The sequence below is a fragment of the Ailuropoda melanoleuca genome, chromosome 4, assembly GCF_002007445.2.
Source record: "Ailuropoda melanoleuca isolate Jingjing chromosome 4, ASM200744v2, whole genome shotgun sequence".
NCBI lineage: Eukaryota > Metazoa > Chordata > Mammalia > Carnivora > Ursidae > Ailuropoda > Ailuropoda melanoleuca.
Window position 1 is genome coordinate 106271622 of NC_048221.1, and position 20350 is coordinate 106291971.

A 20350-nucleotide genomic window follows, 5' to 3' on the forward strand; every position below is an offset into this window, starting at 1 on the left:
TCACCAAGGAATTGTTGAAAAGGAAAAACAAAGCTGGGGGCATCACATTGCCGGATTTCAAGCTATACTACAAAGCCGTGATCACAAAGACAGCACGGTACTGGCACAAAAACAGACACATAGGCCAATGGAACAGAATAAAGAACCCAGAAATGGACCCTCAGCTCTTTGGGCAACTAATCTTTGACAAAGCAGGAAAAAACATCTGGTGGAAAAAAGACAGTCTCTTCAATAAATGGTGCTGGGGAAATTGGACAGCTACATGCAAAAGAATGAAACTTGACCACTCTCTCACACCATACACAAAGATAAACTCCAAATGGATGAAAGACCTCGATGTGAGACAGGAATCCATCAAAATCCTAGAGAATATAGGCTGCAACCTCTTTGACATCGGCCACAGCAACTTTTTTCATGACACATCTCCAAAGGCAAGAGAAACAAAAGAAAAAATGAACTCGTGGACTTCATCAAGATTAAAAGCTTCTGCACAGCCAAGGAAACAGTCAAAAAAACTATGAGGCAGCCCACGGAATGGGAGAAGATATTTGCAAATGACACTACAGATAAAGGACTGGTATCCAAGATCTACAAAGAACTTCTCAAACTCAATACACGAGAAACAAATAAACAAATCAAAAAATGGGCAGAAGATATGAACAGACACTTTTCCAGTGAAGACATACAAATGGCTAACAGACACATGAAAACATGTTCAGCATCATTAGCCATCAGGGAAATTCAATTCCAAACCACCTTGAGATACCACCTTATACCAGTTAGAATGGCAAAAATTGACAAGGCAGGAAACAACAAATGTTGAAGAGGATGTGGAGAAAGGGGATCCCTCTTACACTGTTGGTGGAAATGCAAGTTGGTACAGCCACTTTGGAAAACAGTGTGGAGGTCCCTTAAAAAGTTAAAAATTGAGCTACCCCATGATCAGGCAATTGCACTACTGGGTGTTTACCCCAAAGATACAGACGTAGTAAAGAGAAGGGCCATATGCACCCCAATGTTCATAGCAGCATTTTCCACAATAGCTAAATTGTGGAAGTAGCCGAGATGCCCTTCAACAGATGACTGGATTAAGAAGATGTGGTCCATATATACAATGGAATATTACTCAGCCATCAGAAAGAACGATTACACAACATTTGCAGCAACATGGACGGGACTGGAGGAGATTATGCTAAGTGAAATAAGTCAAGCAGAGAAAGACAATTATCATATGGTTTCACTCATTTATGGAACATAAGAAATGGGAAGATCGGTAGGAGAAGGAATGGAAGAATGAAGGGGGGATAAACAGAAGGGGGAATGAGCCATGAGAGACTGTGGACTCTGAGAAACAAACTGAGGGCTTCAGAGGGGAGGGGCGTGGGGGATTGGGATAGGCCAGTGATGGGTAGTAAGGAGGGCATGTATCGCGTGGTGCACTGGGTGTTCTATGCAAAATGAATCATGGAACATTGCATCAAAAACTGGGGATGTACTGTATGGTGACTATTTTAACAAAATAAAAATTATTTAAAAAATATGTATGAGAAAAAGTATTTTATTCATTCTTTAGAAAAAAATTTCCAAAAAACCTTTCCTTGTTGTGGAGTGTTTCTTACACTCCTATGAGTCTTCCATGCTAACAAATACACCTAAACATTATTAAGTATCGTCTAAGCAAGAGTCCTGTGTGTCAGAGAATTTTGAGTTTCCTCGAGAACGTCAAAGTGCTTCCTGCTTAATACTGGCTTAGAATCCTTTCGTTTAATAACTCAAACAGATGTGTGTACGTTAAATGCAGAAAACATTGAACATACCTTGGTATGGCACCTTCCGTCACTCAACATGGGATTTTTTTTTTTTTTTTAAGTGCCAGGCAGTGAGAGAAAACAGGATACTTGGTGTCCTGAAGCTTAGGGACTGCCGGTAGATAGAGAAAAGCAGAGCACCAAGCACAAAGGCCCTTGTAGTGAGGTTAGTTCCCACCAGTGACCTAACTATTAGACGACGATGGGAGGGAAGAGAAGGGAGACATGCATTAAGTTGTGTATTTTTAAGGCCCACTCTGGCTACAGTAGCATGAGAGGTGGTTGGGGAGGGGATGGGTTAGAGCAGGGGAGCCCAGTACAGTGCGTAATTAAAGTGAATGTTGAATGTTGTAGGTCCTGTATAGTATTGTGAACAAGACAGACTTGGTCTCTACTCAGTAAGGACCAAGATAACGTAAGAGTGAGAAATATAATGAAAATCTAGCAAAGAGACGTTTTTGTCTTAAAATGTCAGTGCTCCGAACCCTTCTGTAATTCAGAGAAGCAATAAGGTGGGGTCTCTTAAATGATGGGCTTCCTTGCTCTGGTGTTCTAAAATATATTCCCAAGTCTTTCTGTTGTCTTCATTTTCTAGAAAGGTGAATTTTTTTCTTTTTTTCTTTTTTAAGATTTTATTTATTTGAGAGAGAGAGCACAAGTGGGGGCAGAGGGAGAGGGAGAAGCAGACTCCCCACTGAGCAGGGAGCCCCATGCAGGGCTTGGTCCCAGGACCTTGGGGTCATGATGTGAGCTGAAGGCAGACGCTTAACCGACTGAACCACCTATGCGCTCCTAGAAGGGTGAATTTCTAAGTTCACGCTCTCCTTCTGTTGGTCTCTACACTATGTGGGTTGTGTGATTTTCTGCCAATTTCTAGTCAGGAGAGTTCTTTTTAACTCCATTTGGGGACTGCATTCAGCCACCATGCAAGGGCCGCCATGCAAGTAAAGGGCTTTGATGTCGTTTCCCCTCTAAAAAGTGTTCTTTAAAAGGAAGCGTCTTATTTGTCAGTGTTCAAGACTAATCATTTCAGGAGCTTTCTCCCCTTCTGAACAGTTTAGAAATGCATTTTAGGTTTTCTTTCATTCTCCAGACCGTGTTGCCTTTAGTTGTTTTAGATCAGTGAGCTAATCAGCCCTACAGAGGAATTTCATAGGAAATTATTAAATTGTCCTGAAAGCTTGGAGAAGTAGATCAGGAAATCTGGGCAGATGACCTGACTTTACAAGTGTTAGCTGCCTGTGAGGAGTAGGCAGTCCAGGGTTGGTCGGATGGCTTCATGCTGTCAGGGGCCCAGGCTTCTGTCATTCTCCACAGCCTTCACACGTGGCCTCCGTTTCACCTCTTCATAACCGTGCTCCAGGCAGGAAGAGGAGGAAGAGAGTGGAAAAAGAAGCAGCCTCCAGTTGAGTTCGCCCCTTGGAACAGTCTTTCCTGGAAGCTCCATCCAATGACTTCTTAGCCACACTTGACTGCAGGGAAGTCTGGGGAATGTCTGGGCATGTCGCCACCTGTCGTACCATGAGGGTTCTGCTGGTGAGGAAGAAAGGGTGAACGGTTGTTCGAAAAGCAACCTGCGGTCTCCACCACATGTGCCTATCCCTCGGAGCTAGGAAACAGATGAAATTTCGTTCACTTAAAGGAATTAAGCCATTGGCACCAGCAGCTGGTGCAGCCTTCCACCTGCCCTAACTAGACGGATGAAGACTTCGCGGTCATGGAACCATCTCCTTGAGCTGCATTTCTTGGCCCCTAGTGGTATTTGTGTTAGAAGGAGGGCCCTTACCCTGATTTCAAATAGGACCCCATTTGTTTGAATCCGGAACAGGTGGTGAGCTTTGTTTGGTACCATGGGCTGCATAGGTATAAAACAATGGTTTTGAGGTGCTTACCCTTGTGGTGTCACAGCATAACATACACAGCTGTTGAGTCACTGTGTCATACACTTGAAACTAACATTACGTGTCCACTGTACTTCAGTTACAGAAAAGAGCAGATGAAGCATCTGGGCTGTAGGATTAGACTTGAGTTCAAATCTTGCTCCCACCAGGCTCTAGTGTGATCTTGGGCAAACGTTTGAAACTTCCGGTACCTTCGTTTTCTCATCTGTAAAGAAGAATGGTAATCGTTCCTACATCATAGTTCGGAGGAAGCCCAAATGAGGTACTGGGCCCATGGTGAGTGCTAACTAACCGGTGGCTATTATTTTATTTAAGTCAGGGAAACAGATCACAACCGCCTAAGGGAGAGTGGAAGAGGGGAATTAGCAATGGGCATGCAGAAGTGAGGTGGTCCAAAGGGATGGGGACTTTAGTAGGTGCTGAGATGACAAATAGTAGAGCGCATGCTTATCCAACTGCTCTAAGGATGGTAGGGGGTGGGAGGCTCTGGGGGGGCCCTCAGGATGTGAGGCCGAGGAGAGCTTCAGTGACAGAGCAGAGGCTGTGTGTATCTGGGACCTAGCTCTCTCAAAGCGAGATGTGTATGTGTATGTGTATGAAGGGTGACCGTCCTCCTCAGCACGGGGATGCCGAGATCCCTGGGTTATATACATGAATGTGTTCCGTCAGAAATGGTTACCCTTTTTGAGAAGAGAGATTGGGAGAATCAGACAGAGGTCTGCATTCGAAGTGTAATAGGTACTACGCTGGTTTGGAAAAACGTGGTGCGTTGTTTTCAGTATACATGTTGTGATTGTGTTCCAGGAACTCTTCTAGGCACTTAATAAAAATACATGTAAACTCATATATTCTTCCCAACAACACTCTGAGGTAGGAACTGTCATTACCCCCATTTTATAAGTGGGGAAACCGAGGTTTTGAGACCTTAAGTCACAGGCCAAGTAGCAGAGCCAGGCAGCTGCTTTCAGAATTTTGCGTTTAACCTAAATTAAGGCAGTTGTGGGGGCGCCTGGGTGGCACAGCAGTTAAGCGTCTGCCTTCAGCTCAGGGTGTAATCCTGGCGTTGTGGGATTGAGCCCCACATCAGGCTCCTCTGCTATGAGCCTGCTTATTCCTCTCCCACTCCCCCTGCTTGTGTTCCCTCTCTCACTGGCTGTCTCTATCTCTGTCGAATAAATAAATAAAATCTTAAAAAAAATAATAAATTAAGGCAGTTGTGGCCTCCGTCAGTTCCTCCGGTGGAGAGACATAGCTCAAGCCTGCTTTTAGGAGCAGAGTAAGTGTTGCCTGCCCCTGGTGGTCACAATATCAGGGTGGCGGAGGGCGGGGGTGGGGGGTGGTGGAGGTGGAGATTTGCACACGGCCCCGGTAGGACGGAGGGGCGGCTTCTTGCTGGTGAAAAAGAAAGACTTCTCTCTGTCCCACGGGCTGAAGAGTCATGGGGGCTGGTCAAGTGTAGCATGGGTTCTCTGAAGGGCAGTTGCACAACTGGAGAAACAAATGACAACATCCTCTGGTTTCTTTCTTCCACAAATGGAATATGTTTTTTGTTAAATGAATGAATATTTGTTCAATGAACCACCAAGCTAACTGCATAATAGAGAAGTCATTTCTCTACTTTCTGTTTCTCAGGGTCCAAAAAAACATGGGCATCCTCCACGTGGGGCCATGTGTAGAACAAATGCTTTGGGTTAGAAGCTGGCGAGTGAAATATGACTTGGGGCTGAGGCTGCCAGCCTTGAACTGTCAGGTGCTCCTTCTGCGTGTGCAGAATGAACGGTTGGGCGTTTGTGGTCACCAGCAAGCCCCGACCCTAAATTCACAGCCCCCTTTAGCATGCTTTCTGCCTTGGCCTGCAGCTTGTTTTTCTCTTTTCTCCCTGGTTCTGAGGGCCAACTCTAATGAATACCTTTTCCTATGTTGATTTTTTTTTTTTTAAGTAGCCTCCAAGCTCAGCATGGAGCCCAACGCAGGGGTTGAACTCACAACCCCTGAGCTGAGATCAAGAGTCGGACACCCAACCGACTGAGCCACCCAGGCGCCCCCAGCCCCATGTTGATATTTTTAATCTCCAAAATAGTGTTTACCATTTTAGTCATGGTAAGTTAAACTTTTTAGGGGGTATGAAAAAACCAGTAAGTACTGAACCCTCTCCGAGCCTCCCCAGGGTGGCGGCAGGGTGGAGGAAGGGGACGAGGGCAAGACTTTGTCTCATGGGAACTTTCTTAGCTTTCACTTCTGCTTTCTCACACTTGAGGCACTTTTTCCTCTTGATTTCTGTTAAAAGTGTCTTGGTTTTAAAAATTAAGGTTGCAAAGGCAGTTTCAGGAGGGCAGGGAAAGGTCTCTGTTGCCCTGGTGCTGTCTATGTGCGTGTATTCACTTGATGCTGTCTTGGAGCTGCTGTACACGTAGGATTCGGGCACTTTCCAGTGTGTATATTTTACCTCAACAAGAGTGAAGATTTTATGGTTTATTATGAGAGGAGTATCAGCTCATCTGTCACCATGAAAGAACAAGACACTGGGATGCCAGAAGAGGCTCACCAGTTTTAACTGATGGGGACATGGGGAGTCCACAGTGAAAGTGGGGACCGGCCCAATAATTGTACTTTTAGGGTTTTGTCCTAAAGAAACAAAGATGTGTGCAAAGTTTTGGCAGTGGTCTTATAGTAGTGAAAAACTGGAAACTGGAAAATGAAATGCTGAATAATAATTAAATAAAAGTTGGCACAATAAAAAATGGCGTGCTATTTTGTCATTAAAAAGGATGCCATCGATGTTTATTAAAGCCATTTATAAAGAGCAGAGCGCAATCCCATTTTTAAAAATCGGAAGTATATACCTCACATTTATGCATAGAAAGTCATCAGGAAGAATGTACGCCACAATATTAACAACGGATTACACCTGAGGTAAAGAATAACGGGTCATTCTTACGTCCTCATTGGAGTTTTCTCTTCCAGTGAGCACTCGCTGCTTGTTCAACTCCGTGCGAGAGGACACGCGTGTGCAGGGCAGCAGGTTTGGCTCTCGGCCGCCTCACCGGAGTCTGTTCTGTCTCAGCCCCGCATCTGCTGGTCGAGGGGAGGCTGGGGCCGGGGCTGCAGCTCTGGAACGATTCCGCCTTTGCACACTGTCAGAAGCCGTCGACGTTCCAGGAGCATGATCAGAGAGGGTACGCAAGTTTAGAGGCTCCGGGGGACCTCTGTTCAACTGCACCGATGCTCAGATCATGCTTGTCAAGGGGTGGTCTCGCCTCTTTCACAGGCCCCTCGGCACTGCAGGGGCCGGGAGAGCAATTTTGCCTCCACTTGGGGATTTCCCGGAGATGGTCTTTAGAGATTGACTTTTTCCTTTTCCAGGATTCAGTGTACCCCTTCCCCTTTATTCGAGGACTTCCTATGCCATGCAGTTCTGCATTTGATTATAAAAAGTCTGACAGTGGCATTATAAAAAGTTCTGATCATGGCATTACAGAACTCTGTGAAAGGCAGAAGTTCTCTTATAACCTCCTCGAGGCTGAGGGTGCAGTCGTGGGTCTATCACGCTGCTCAAGAAATCACTTGCGCCCTTACGGTTTGAGGCACAGCACCCCGGGGCTGAGACAGACGCCTGCAGAAGAAAGACCTGAATGGCTGGAGGAAGAGCGCTGAGACTTGCTGTGACTCTGACCAAGCTGCTCCCCATCCCTGGATGTCAACTGAAGAGGTTTGGACCAAGTCATGCTGAGCACCCCACCTCCCAGCTCTAACCGCCAGATTCTGAGAACATGGCTCGTGGTAGCTCTTGCCTGCTCACCCTTTACCCCAATGCGTGCACACAGTGGTATCGTAACCCTTGTGGTGTACTGCAGACATACAAGTCTTGTTTTGTGTCAACTAAGGAAAACACATAAAGAAGAAGTCACCCTTCCCGCCCCACCCCCACAAAAATAATAATGAGAATGGATATATAAGGAAGAAAGGCTAGAAAAACCAAATGGGAAGGACTGTTGCTGTTCTCACAGAGAGAGTTCTGTTTGGTCTTGTAGTGGCTGTTGCACAGGGCCCATCTCCATGTTAGACGTATTTCTCTGAAGGGCTGGGCTTGCCTCCCAGTCTGACCATGGGCCTGAAAGAGAGGTAGACGACCGACCATGATTGCAGCAAGGGCTGCCACAACGTCATACTGCATCCAGCCATGCCTCTCCGCCTGCCCCAGCCTCCCCGCCCCTACAGGGTCTGCGCACTTGGCCCTGGAACACCAGCGTGGGACTGGGCAAACGACGACAGCGACCCTGTCGAGTGCCTTACGTTTGCCATCTTGTTGTCACAGCAACCCGAGGGTGGGGGGCACTGGGAAAGAGAGATAAGAGAACTTGCCCAAGGTCACATAACTAGGAGGTGATGGAGCCAGGCTGGGAGCCTTTGTCAGGGTACCCATGGAGGTGAGAGAGGTAGGCTGATAACCAAAGTCCTCCGTGGAGCTGATTCTCAGCCCCGGAGAGGAGGATGTGAGCAAACCACCACCATCAGCCAAGCAGAGCTACTTTATCTCACACAAACAACCCAAATTGGATGTCCCAGTAAAAATGTGTGTTCATTCAGACCTGGACTAGCACCTCCTAAATGGGCTGATTCATCATGCATGCTATGTCTGTGCACACCGTCCTCCAAACCTCTCTGGAAGCTGAGGGGCCCTCTGTCATCACTGAGCACGTTAACTCAGGAATGTGCATCCCTTGGATACGTTTGCTCTGCATAGCTTCGTGTGCTAGGTCAGGGTTTTGTTCTCGGTTCATTTCAAAATGAGACTTTTCAGAGAAGATAAAGATAAGGGATGCTTCTCCTCCAAAAGCTCCCAACTGCACCCCAAGTACTTGCAAATGCTACAAATCTTTCTCTGTTGTTAAAGGGTCTTTATCCCCTTAGAAATTCATTACATTTCCATTGTTAAAAATCATGATATTTACTAAAAAAAATAATAATGTTACATGAGATATTGAAATTGGATTCCTGCAGAGAAATACCAAGGAGTGTGAAATGCAAACCCTAGGTATAAAATCTGAAATATTTTCATCTAGTGAAAGGAACTGGTTATCCTTAAACATCCCCATCTCCCAAGCAGGAAGGAGCCTGAGCTTGGATAGAAGTTGCAGTTCTGCTATTTGCAGTGTGGTCTTGGACAAGTCACTAAACGTCCTAACCCTCAGTTTCCTCATCTGAAAAGTGGTGGTCATGGTAACTACTTGAAAGATTGTTATGAAACTTGATATTTAAAAAGAAATCTATATAAAATAAGGAACCGGTGCTCTGCAGGCTTTTATTAAATGGTGTATTATTTTGGTAATCTGAGAGGCATCCTGGCTCTGCCATCTTGGGTAGGTTTCCTGATCTGAGCTGCTATTCTGTGAGATGGGACCATAGTATCTACCACAAGGGGTTGCTGTGTGGAGAAAGAGAGATCCGGAGTGTAACCCCCATCATGGTGCAGGGCTAGAGGGGGGCTAGTTAGATGCTAGCACAGGCTGCCTCGGCCTAAGTTCAAAGGACAGAGGAGATTGAGAGTCCTCTTCCAGGCATTGGTCTTTGTTTTTGTTTGTTTGTTTGTTTGTTTGTTTTCCTGATCCTCTCAGAATGATCATGGGCTGGAATTGGATCGGGGAGTCACTTGAGCTGCCAGATAGCTAACTGCTGTTGCATTCTATTCCTTGGTGGTAAATCAAGGCACTAACATTGGCACGGGGAAATTAGGAGCCTAGGCCATTGTTTATTTGGTTCCCTGATAAAAGATGGGCTCTCAAAACACTAGCTTCTCAAAAATCTAGAACAAGTAAATAGGAAAAAAAAAAGTTTCTTAAGAAAACAACAAAACCCAGTTAGAATCATCCAGATAAAAAGACCTCAGGTCTGCTCTCCCCGTTAGCCCAAACGGTGCCTCCCATGTCCTCACCTTGCCAGCCTTGTGCCTCTCTTTGCTCAGGAACTATGCTGACTCCCTGCCCCCAGAATTCTACTGCCATGGTCTCTCTCTGGGAAAGGTTCCCACCAACTGCTGCTTGGGAAGCTGGGACCTGTGCATAGGGCTGCCCAGGGTTAGGAGGCCCAGGGGTTCTAAAAGACTCACCTGGGACATTTGCAAACACGTCTTCGGTTCCCTGGATAAGAAAAAAAGATGAGTAAAGTGACTGCCTCACCACCATCAATAGTCCTCAAACAGATTTCTTCCTCCCTTTTTCCTATTTCTTCCTCCCTTTTTCCTATTTCCGATTATAACTCTTGAGAGTCAGGTAAGAGCTGCTTTTCCATCCCTTTTATCATCAATTTTAAAAGCATTGCAAATACAGATGTGGGTTAAGATGGGTTAGTACACTCACCCACCGTGGGACCCAAAGTAGTAAGCAGTTCACCAGGGGGTGGCCCAGAGTAAATCTCAACCGGTCATGGTTTTGACCCAGTCTTCCTGGGCACTAGTCCCAGGGCCACAGGGGCACACCCTCTCCCAGGGGCGTTTGTAATAAGCCAGAAACTGCACTTGCTACAGGTTTCGCCTTCGCCAATGGAACACAACGCTGCTGCGGCTCCTGGGATAAAGGCTCTGTCTTCCTAAAACCGTCCCAGAGAGTGGAAAGAGGAATGGGAAGGGGTTTCTCGAGTTCTGCCTCCAGGAAAGAAATGGGCTGTGCCTGACCCTACAGTGCAGCTCTGGTCCCAGAAATCTCCATCCTATCTCCGGGCCAGGGCTGCTTGGAGCAAGCAGCGCAGGAGAAGAAAGTGGGGCAAACCGTTTCCCCCCACTCTGTGTGCCCCTAGAACTTACTGTGGTTGCAGATGACGGTGATGACCAGTGACAGGAGAAGGATGGCGCAGGTGCCAGCCAGGGGTGCCCAGATGTAGATTTCACAGGCGAAGTCCAGCCCACTTTTTCCCCCTGAAGACACCAAAGACTCCGACATTTAAGAGCTGGCCCCGGATCCTCCAATCCACACCACCAGCTCAGGCCTGTCCTTCGGTCGAGTGTCGGTTTCCCCACCACTTGGGCAGCTTTCGGCTCCACCTCCAGGATCAGGGCTGAGCCTGGCAGGGACGCTCCCCGCGGGCCGCACCCGTCCCGGGACCCCTGCGCCCGTCTCACCTGCGCTGCCCGCCGCAGGCCGGCAGATCCCCGGGCTCAGAGACACCAGCTGCGACGCGTTGGTGGGCGCCCGCGTGGGTGGTCGCGGCGCCGGAGTAGGGGTGGGATCGACTGCGGGAGAAACAGCGTGGTTGGAGTCGGGCAGGGGTCATCGACGCTAACCCTCCCCACTGCTTGGCTCGTCTTCGCTCAAGGGGGCGCCTCCTCTGCCCGCGCCGACCTCTGCACTCGGGGAGGGGAGATGGACTGGGGACCTCTAGGATTCGCGCTCACCCCTCCGCGCCCTCCCGGTCACCCAGCCTCTCTCCAGGGCTCAACCTGCAAGCTTGTGGGCTTGGGTTGATAGCCGTATTTTATTGACAAGCAAACGCAGGTTCCCAGAATTTAAGTAATTGCCCAGGAGCAGACAAGCACCCGAACTCGAGCCCAGATCTGCCGGACCTAAGAAGCCGTCTTCAGTCCCGACCCAGCCGCACCTTAGCCTCAGTTTCCTCGTCTGTGAAATGGAAGCAGTATTAAGTAGCCCCTACCCCCAAAGGCGCTAAGAGGCTCAAAAGCGGGGCGTCCGTGTGAAAAAACGGGCTCAGAGGTGAGCCCTAAACCCCACACGGAGAGGTACCACGCCCCGGGCGCCCGGACCTGGCAGGAAGACCGGCACGAAGGGGCCGAAGTACAGCATGGAGTTGCTCAGGATAGAGCAGAAATAGTAGCCTTCGTCCTCCTTGCGGAAGCGTTGCAGGGTGAGGTTGTAGAGGGTGTCACGGATCCTCTTGCCCGAGGTCTGATTGGGGTCCAGCCCCTCGGCCACCTTGGCCCGGGTTTGGGAGAGGTACATGAGGAAGACGGGGCGGGCGGCGGGTTCATTCTTCTGGTAGAGCCACGAACAGCCCGGCGCCGCGCTGGACAGCAGCACCTCGCACTGCAGCTCCACCTTGCTGTCCAGCTGTCCGACCACCTTCCGCGGCGTCATGCGGAACCGGCTCGGCCCGCCGGCCGCGGCGGCATCTGCGGGCGGCAGACACGGAGCCTGAGTCCGGAGCCCCGCGCTCCTCGTCTGCCCCGCCCCCCGTCCTCCCCGAGGGTCGCCAACTCACGGAGCAGCAGGGCCAGCGGCAGGAGCAGGGCGGTCACCCGAGAGGCCATGGCGCGCTCGGCGCTGCGCGACGCGTGCGGACGCGCGCTGGAGCCGGTGGGACGCCGAGCCGGGAAGTTGCGCCCTTCGGCCGGCCGAGGAGCCAGATTGCGCGTTCGGAGGATGTGATGTCACCCGAAGCCCCCCCGGAGGAGAGTCGCCCTCTTTTTCGCGGTTGCCACCTTCCAGCCGGGTGAGGAGGCTGGGGACCATGATCGGGGCCGTCGAAGCGGGCTCGCAGGGCAGCTGGGGACGGTTAAGAACTGCGGGCTTGACGGTGAAGTAAAAGGCTGGCAAATGGCCCTTGGAAAAGACTCTCTTGCGGGGGCGGCAGAGACAGAGAGTAAAGAGAGACTACAAGAGGTGAGGAAGGTGAGAGTAAGCAGGAAAGCAGGGTGTCCACTTCCTTTGTAGTCACTCAGAATGGCTCTAGCAAGATGGGCACTGAGGGTCGAGGAGAGCGAGGCGGTGGTGACTTGAACCTTTGTCCCGCAGGATGGTCTGCGTGGTTAGCAGGAAGGAGAATGCCATGGGGCGGCAGCCACCTGGCTTGTGTGTGGGGAGGTCCTCTGCTGACCACACCCTTGGGGATTCCTCCCTGCGGCTAGACATCACCATACAGCCTCAGTATTTTTCTTGGGGCCACTGCAACAGCTTCCACAAAAGTACCCCCCACCCAGACCTTCAGCACCCTGCCATGATCATTATTCTCATGGAGAGGATCTGTCAGTGTCACTCCTGCAGCCTCCTATGACCTGTAGGGCTGGACGGAAGCTAAAACATGGCTCAGCTCAGAGCCTCTGGGTGCTGGCTCCTTCTAGCCTCTGCCCAGTCCCCCGGCCCTGCATTCTCACTGAACTTGAGGTTGTCTAAACTCTGGGCTCCTTGTCTTTGCTGTTTCCTTTGCCTGGAATACCATTCTGTTTAAGCCCTGGGGGCCAGCTCAAGCCTGGGTGAATGCCCGGCCGGAGGCAGTTTTCCCTTTCAGGCCCTGGCGCATCATATCCCCTTCCTTCTTGCCTATTGCTGTCCTGAAACCTTCCAGCCCCAGTGGATGCCCTCCTCTCATTTCTTCAGGGTGCCCGAGCCTTCCCACTTTGAATCCCATAATGAATATACCTCACACTGTTGCTCCTTGATTCTAGAGTCAAGCCACGTGGCATTATCTGTTCCATGTGTCTGCCCCAGCTGTGGGTTTTGCCCGGTGAGGACTGTGTTGCAGACACCCCTCCCCACCGTGTCATATCATAGCTTGGGCTGAGCTGTGCTTGTAGAACTTGAGTGTTGGATGGGGTTTTTTTTTTAAAAAGTATTACAATTACTTTGATTTCAGTGTGTGCTCCCCACCCTTCTCAAATCATCCAAGGTGCTTACCCCTACATGGAACATTTAACACATTTATTTTATTTTAATTCCAGCATAGTTAGCACACAGTGTTTTATTAGTTTCAGATGCACAATATAGTGATTGAGCACCAGCATCCATCATGCAGGGTTCATCACAAGAGCCCTCCTTCATCCCCGTCACTTACCTCACCCATCCCTCCACCCACCTCCCCTCCCGTAACCACCAATGTATACTCTATAGTTAAGAATCTGTTTCTTGGTTTGTCTCTCTCTTTTTCCTTTACATATTTGTTTTGTATCTTAAATTCCACGTATGAGCGAAATCATATGGTGTTTGTCTTTCTCTGACTGACTTATTTCCCTCAGCATTATACTCTCTAGCTCCAACCATGTCATTGCAAATGGTAAGATTTCATTCCTTTTTATGGCTGAATAATATTCCATGTATAAATATACCACATCTTTTTTATCCATTCATCTATTGATGGACACTTGGGCTGCTTCCATAATTTGGCTATTATTAATAATGTTGCTATAAACATAGGGGTGCATGTATCTGTTTGAATTACTGTTTTTGTATTTTTTATAGAAGATTTTATTATTTATTTTAGAGAGAGAGAGAGGAAGCGCATGATGGGGGAGGGGCTGAGGGAGAAAGAGAGAGAGAATCTCAAGCAGACTCCCCACTGAGCACGGAGCCTGACACAGGGCATAATCTCATAACCTTGAGATCATGACCTGAACTGAAATCAAGAGTGGGCCACTCAACTGACTGAGCTACCCAGGCGCCCCTGTATTTTTTTTTAAAAGATATTGTTTATTTGTTTGAGAGAGAGAGAAAGAGCAGAAGCAGGGGGAGGAGCTGAAGGAGAAGGAGAGAGAGAATCCCAAACAGACTCCCCACTGAGCCCGGGGCCCCAGTTGGGGCTCAATCCCAGGACCCCAAACCATGACCTGACCTGAGCCAAAATCAAGAGTCAGAGGCTCAACCTACTGAACCACCCAGTTGCCTCTGTTTTTGTAGTTGTTTTTTTGTGTGTGTGTGTTTGTTTGTTTGTTTGTTTTTATAAATACCCAGTAGTTCGATTACTGGATTATAGAATAGTTCTATTTTTAACTTTTTGAGGAACTGCCATACTGTTTTCCGCAGTGGCCGTACCAGTTTGCATTCCCAATAACAGTGCAAGAGGGGAACATTTAGCAATTATATATTTAGAAATGTTTTTTAAAGTGTCTTTTACATTAAAGAGTTACATATTCTTGAAAAACTTCAAACTATACAAAAACTTACACAGGAAAATTCCCTGTCTTAGCTTTCCTCACTGTCATCCATTCTCCAGAGAAAACCACTGTGACAATTGAGTGTGTCCCTCAGCTGTGGTCTGTGCATAAACAGGTGTTAATACGTTGTTTTATTTTATTTTATATATATGTATGTATGCATGTACGTCTAGATGTATGTATTTTGAGAGACAGAGAGAAGGAGTGAGCAAGAACGAGCATGGGGGGCTGGCAGAGAGAGAGGGAGAGGGAATCTCCAGCAGACCCCCCGCTGAGTGTGGAGCCCGACGTGAGGCTTCATCTCACGACCCTGAGATCATGACCCGAGCTGAAATCAAGAGTTGGTTGCTCACCCAGCTGAGCCACCCAGGCGCCTCTATATGTCATGTCAGGCACATGGGGTTGTACCACACACGTATTTTTTGGCTTTCTTAGCTAATAGTAGAAGAAGGAAAGTTTTCACATCAGCCCGCGTAGATCTACCTCACTCTTCCAAATGGGTGTGTTTTCTACGGGTGTTCCGTAATGTAGTTCTCCTGTTCATGGACATGGAAGTGGCCTGTAGTACACACAGTATATCTGTATCATTGAAGACTTGCCCAGTACACGTTACATTTTCAAATGGAAGATGAGGGAGGCTGGGGAAAGAAAACCCTTTGTAACGATGACCGTGACTCACAGCAGGGCATCCCCTGGCATATAGACGTATGTGTGTGTGTGTGTGTGCCCCTGGCTGTGTAGACAAAGTGCTGTCCGTTAACCCACACGACTGAGGGTGACAAGGCAACAGTCCAGTCCAGGCCGGCCATCTTGGTCTCCTAAAAGAGAGCTGCAGCTGGCTTGGAGGCCTTCCAGCCTTGCAGCGAAGAAAAGTGTCAGCCATGGGGCTGGCAGCCCCTTTGTACAGAGCGTGACAGAGGGTGGGGGGATGCCAAGGCAACATGTGAAACCTACCTAGGAGGCTTTGCGACCCCAATGATATTTTTTACAGAATGTGGTGGATTCTCAGAGCAACCACAATGACATCCGCCTTGCAGCAGGTGGGAGAGCAGATGCAATTTGTGAAAATTCTGAAGATGCTTGCCTGCAGTAGGGTCACGTGTGCAGAGGGCTGGGCGGGGCCTGCTCCTCACTGCCAGGTGAGCTCCCGTACCCCAAGCTTCGGCACTCACGTGGGATGGCCTGAAGGCATGGGACCAATTGCAACAACTTGTATTCTGTCAAGCAAGTCCCTTATTTTTTAAAAACATCCAGAGAGAGAGAGAAGGTAAGAGAGTAACCAGTTTCTGTGCCAAATTTAAGCAAGTCTTTGTTTTTCTGAAGGTGTTTGTTCTTAAAGCATGGAAATAAAGTAATCTTAATTTACATGAATTGAAGCCATTCTGGAACACGTAACCAGGCAGGGCAGTGGTATGAGATTCTTCAGATTCCGCAGCTCCTAAGACACTGACTGTAGGGGCAGCCTGGAATCAACGTCCTGCTGCCTCCAATTGCCAATCCTGGACTGTAGAGATGATACTGTCTCCTTGGAAAGAGTTAGCTTGTTTGGGCCTAGAAAGGCCTTTGAGTTCTAGAGTTAACAGGGCCTTGCTTTATCTCCATGACAAATACCTGTCAATTTCACCCACTTGTGCCACTCCCACTTTTTCTGGAGAATGTTTCAATATATAGAAACATTGTCATACTGTATGTCTTTGAGTTGTGTTGATACCTATAGATTTAGTTCATTTATTTCAAATGCTGTATGGTAGTATTATCTTGTGAATATTCCACAGTGCAGTGGTCCTCAAACCAGAGTACTCATACCCTTGGGGGACAAGAGGCTGGCTGTCTTTGGGGATACACGTTATTTTAGAGGGCTCATTTCCCAGATTTTCAGCTCCCATTGGTTCTCTTTCCTAAGACAGATCTCAAATGTCTGTGTCTAGTCTTCATGCTGATTCTCTTTCCCCACATCCTCTTTCATAGTCACTCTTTTCTTGCTTTAGAACAAAAAGGCAGACCCGCTACCGTCCTGTATGTTACTGTGGTGCAATGCCCAGGAGGTGAAAACTCTCTGGGGCAACAATCAAAAGGAAACACCCAGGCATTTTTCAATTCGTATCCATTCCCTTAGTTATGAGTGAACATTTCTCCTGAGAAAAGTTCCCGAGAACCTGGCAAAGAGGGTGTCTGGGCGAAATGCTGGAGCTGGACCACCTTCTGTCCAACTCCTGGCCCTCGTCCCTTGACTCACCTCTCTGTGCAGAGCTAGATGCAGAAGCTGGATGGTTGTTATGGGATGTGCTGGCATGTTCATCAGCACTGCAAAAAGAACCTCACTTTCTTTTTCTCTTTTTTTCTTTTCTTTTTATTTAGTTTATTTATTTGACAGAGAGACAGACAGCCAGCGAGAGAGGGAACACAAGCAGGGGGAGTAGGTGAGGAAGAAGCAGGGTCCCAGCAGAAGAGCCCAATGCGGGGCTCGATCCCAGAACACCAGGATCACGCCCTGTGCCGAAGGCAGATGCTTATTGACTGAGCCACCCAGGCGCCCCAGCCACCCGGCGCCCCTCACTTTCTTTTTTAACACGAAGTCTGATTTGTTAATTGGTTTGACATTGAAGACTGACTTTGCCAACGAGGTTAATTGGCAGCATTTTTATTTGCAATGAATCAAATGAGGTAAATCCTTAGCTCCAAAGTTTTGATGAAAATAAAGTTTAAAGTCTATGATAAAAGAACAAATATTAAATTAAAATGCTGTTTTGGCAAATTTGTGTCGAAATTAAAAATATTTCTATTTCCCCAACCTCTTCTAAGTTCATCAGTGAAGGCAATTGCTTCTAGGTGAGTTAAGAATGGTACAGTTCATAGCTACCGAATGGACATTGGTAAAGCCTATTTGAGTATGCTTCCAGAAACTGAGAAGTGAATAATTCTAAAGATGGTAATCAATCCACTTACAGGTCAGTGGTTCCCAAGTGTTTGCTTTCAACATAATTGAAAGAAGACCTACTAGACTTGGCAACTGTTATGGGTTGAATTGTGTGTGTCCCCCCCAAAATCATATGTTGAAGTCCTTATTTGGAGATTGGGTTTTATCCGAGGTAAAGTCAAGTTAAAATGAGGTCATTAGGGTGGATCGTAAGCCAGTATAACCGGCATCCTTATAAAAAGGGGAAATTTGGACACAGACACATATCCTGGGAGAATGTCATGTGAAAATAAAGCCAGAGATCAGGGTGATGCTTCTACAAGACAAGAAACCCAAAGATGGTGGCAAGAAGCCAGAAGCTAGGGGCGAGGGACGGCGAAGATTTTTCCTCACAGCCCTTGGAGGGAACTAACTCAGCCCCTGTCTTAGACTTCTAGCTTCCAGACTGTGAGACGATACATTTCTGTTGTTGACCCACCTGGTTTGTGGTGCTTTGTCACCGCAGCCCTAGAAAACTAAGAGAGCAACTAATAGATCCTTAAGATGAACTCCTGATGGTGGCTCACTATGATGGTTTTCTGTTTTGCCATAAAAATAAATAAATAAAAATTTTTTAGAAAAAGAAGATTGAGCGACTCTGCTGTAACAAAACCAACTATTTCTTTATAGGGACAAGATTTCTCAGTGCTTACATTGTATTAAAAAAAATAGGAAAGTAATTGGGGTTGTACCCTGTCTTTTTTAGGAAGAAGTAATAATTTTCTATCAGTTCATTAACTAAATGGGCCTTATCCATCTCTTTAAGAGCCGAATTTTCCTTCAGAGTTATTTTTTGTTTTACAAAAATTCTTATTTTGAGATAATTGTAGGTTGATACTTCAGTTAAAAGAAATAATACAGAGATCTCCTATACTCTTTACCCAGTATCCCCCCAGTGGTAGCACACTGTCACCAAAGGCTAGTTTTTATGTTTAGCCCTTAATTTTCACTATTCATAATTTATGTTATCTTTGAACCATCTACACTACTCATAGCTGTAATGATGCCATAATCTAAACAAATTTTTAATTCTTGGAAATTCATGGTTATAGGAAATTAAAATTCCAGTTTAAATGTTTTTCTGGCAGAGAGGTATGATCAATAAAAGATCTTCAAGCATAAATACATATTACATTAGGATAAACTTCCAGGCAGGAAGATGGATAGAGTTCATAAATTAGAGGGGGAAAAGGAATGATGAAAAATTTCCAAAAGCTGAAGAACTTGTTCTTGCTTTTAAAAACAGGTGATGGCTGAAGTAAAATTGGTATTTATTTACATTCTATCAGAAACAATTGAAAAGAGTGACCTAAAGATTTGATTTTAAAACATCAGTATTTACAACATATTGGAAACTATGTATTTCACAACTATGTATGATGAAAAATGCTTGATGTCAAGTTAACTCTGAGTGAAGGAGGACACCTAAGTCCACAGCAACCTTATTTCCCATAGCTACGCCGTGGAAGCCACCCAGTGTCCCCCCTCCCCCGCCAACAGACGAAAGGATAAGCAAATGTGGTATATCCACAAATGGAATACTATTCAACTTTAAAAAAGGAAGGAAGGACATTTTGACCAGTACTACAACATGGATGAATGCTGAGAACCTTAATGTTGAGTGAGATAAGCCAGTGACAAAAAGACAAGTTGGTATGATGTCACCGACAGAAGATACATCGAGTCCTCAAATTCATAGGACAGAAAGCAGATTGGGAGTTGCCAGGAGCTGAGGGCCAGGGGGATGGAGAGTTCTTATTTAATAGGTGCAGGGTTTCAGTTTTGCAAAATAAGAGTTCTGGCGGTGGATGGTGGTGGTGTTTGTACAATGGTGTGAATGTGCTTCAGACCATTGAACTCTACACTTAGAAGTGGTTAAAATGGTAAATATTATGTTATATGTATTTTACCACAATAAAAACTTCAAAAAAATGAGTGAAGGAGTACACAGTCTTTCATATTTGAGAGGGGGGATACAAGAGCAGTTAAGAGGTGATGAGAACTGCCACTGTTTATCTGTTCTTTTGTGAATGGATCTTTGCTTTAGGCTGTTTTCAGTCTCTGCCGTTGTGGACAACACTACAGTGAACATCCTGGTAAACACTCCCTACAGTCTATGTACACGGTTTTCCCTAGGGTGTCAACTTGGAAGAGGAACAGCTTCAAGAGGGTATTGACCTTGAGAGCAGTGACTAACTTGGAACATGAGCTCCTCTTCAACCTACGTAGCTATTGGCAAATTTTTCTCCAAAGCGGTGGTACCGGTTTGTCTACACACCAGCTGTGGATGAGTTTCCATTTACCCACATGCTTTATAATTCTTAGTTTTGTCAGTCTTTTCAATTTGTCACTCTGAATGTCATTTTGTTGGTGCTTAGAGAACCTGATTTATTTCTGACCAATTGCCCAGTACTAATTTCCACAATAAACAAGGCTTTAGCTCCTCTTTTTGATTCTGGGCTGTCCTGAGTACTCACAGTTAAGTCTCTGGCAAAAAACACCTAGTCACAAAATAAACCTATAAAATGGCCCATTTCTCCTTCCTTCCTTCCTCCCTCGCACCTTCCCTCTCTCCCTGTTTCTTCTTTTCTTCTTCTTCCTTCCTTCCTTTTCTCTCCCACCATCCCTCTTTTCTTTCTTCCTCCCCCCATCTCCTTCCTTCCTCCCCTCCTCCCTTCCTTCCTTCCTTCCTTCCTTCCTCTTTCTTTCTTTCTTTCTTTCTTTCTTTCTTTCTTTCTTTCTTTCTTTTTCTTTCTTTCTTTTATTTGTTCTCTTTTTTTTTTTTTGTTCTCTTTCTTTTTTTTTTTTTTTT

General features: G+C 46.7%; 1 protein-coding gene and 1 long non-coding RNA gene across 3 annotated transcripts in view; one reads left to right on the forward strand and one right to left on the reverse strand.

The window, feature by feature from the left end:
• Window positions 1-6460: 6460 nt before the first annotated feature.
• CD8A (CD8a molecule) lies at window positions 6461-12116 on the reverse strand. Its single transcript, XM_034659484.1, has 6 exons — window positions 11918-12116; window positions 11463-11828; window positions 10824-10934; window positions 10509-10619; window positions 9816-9846; window positions 6461-7820 (listed from the first exon to the last, which is right to left on the reverse strand). The coding sequence occupies exons 1-6, from the start codon at window positions 11964-11966 to the stop codon at window positions 7769-7771; spliced, it is 720 nt and encodes a 239-aa protein (XP_034515375.1). The 5' UTR covers window positions 11967-12116; the 3' UTR covers window positions 6461-7768.
• Window positions 12117-12180: 64 nt separating this feature from the next.
• LOC117802005 overlaps window positions 12181-20350 on the forward strand; it is an 11173-nt gene continuing 3003 nt past the window's right edge. Inside the window, exons 1-2 of one of the 2 annotated variants that reach the window (XR_004625002.1) lie at window positions 12181-12318; window positions 15574-15721. This is a non-coding gene — a long non-coding RNA (uncharacterized LOC117802005). Of the gene's footprint in view, window positions 12328-15573; window positions 15850-20350 lie in introns of both variants that reach the window. The other variant, XR_004625001.1, reaches the window with a different exon arrangement.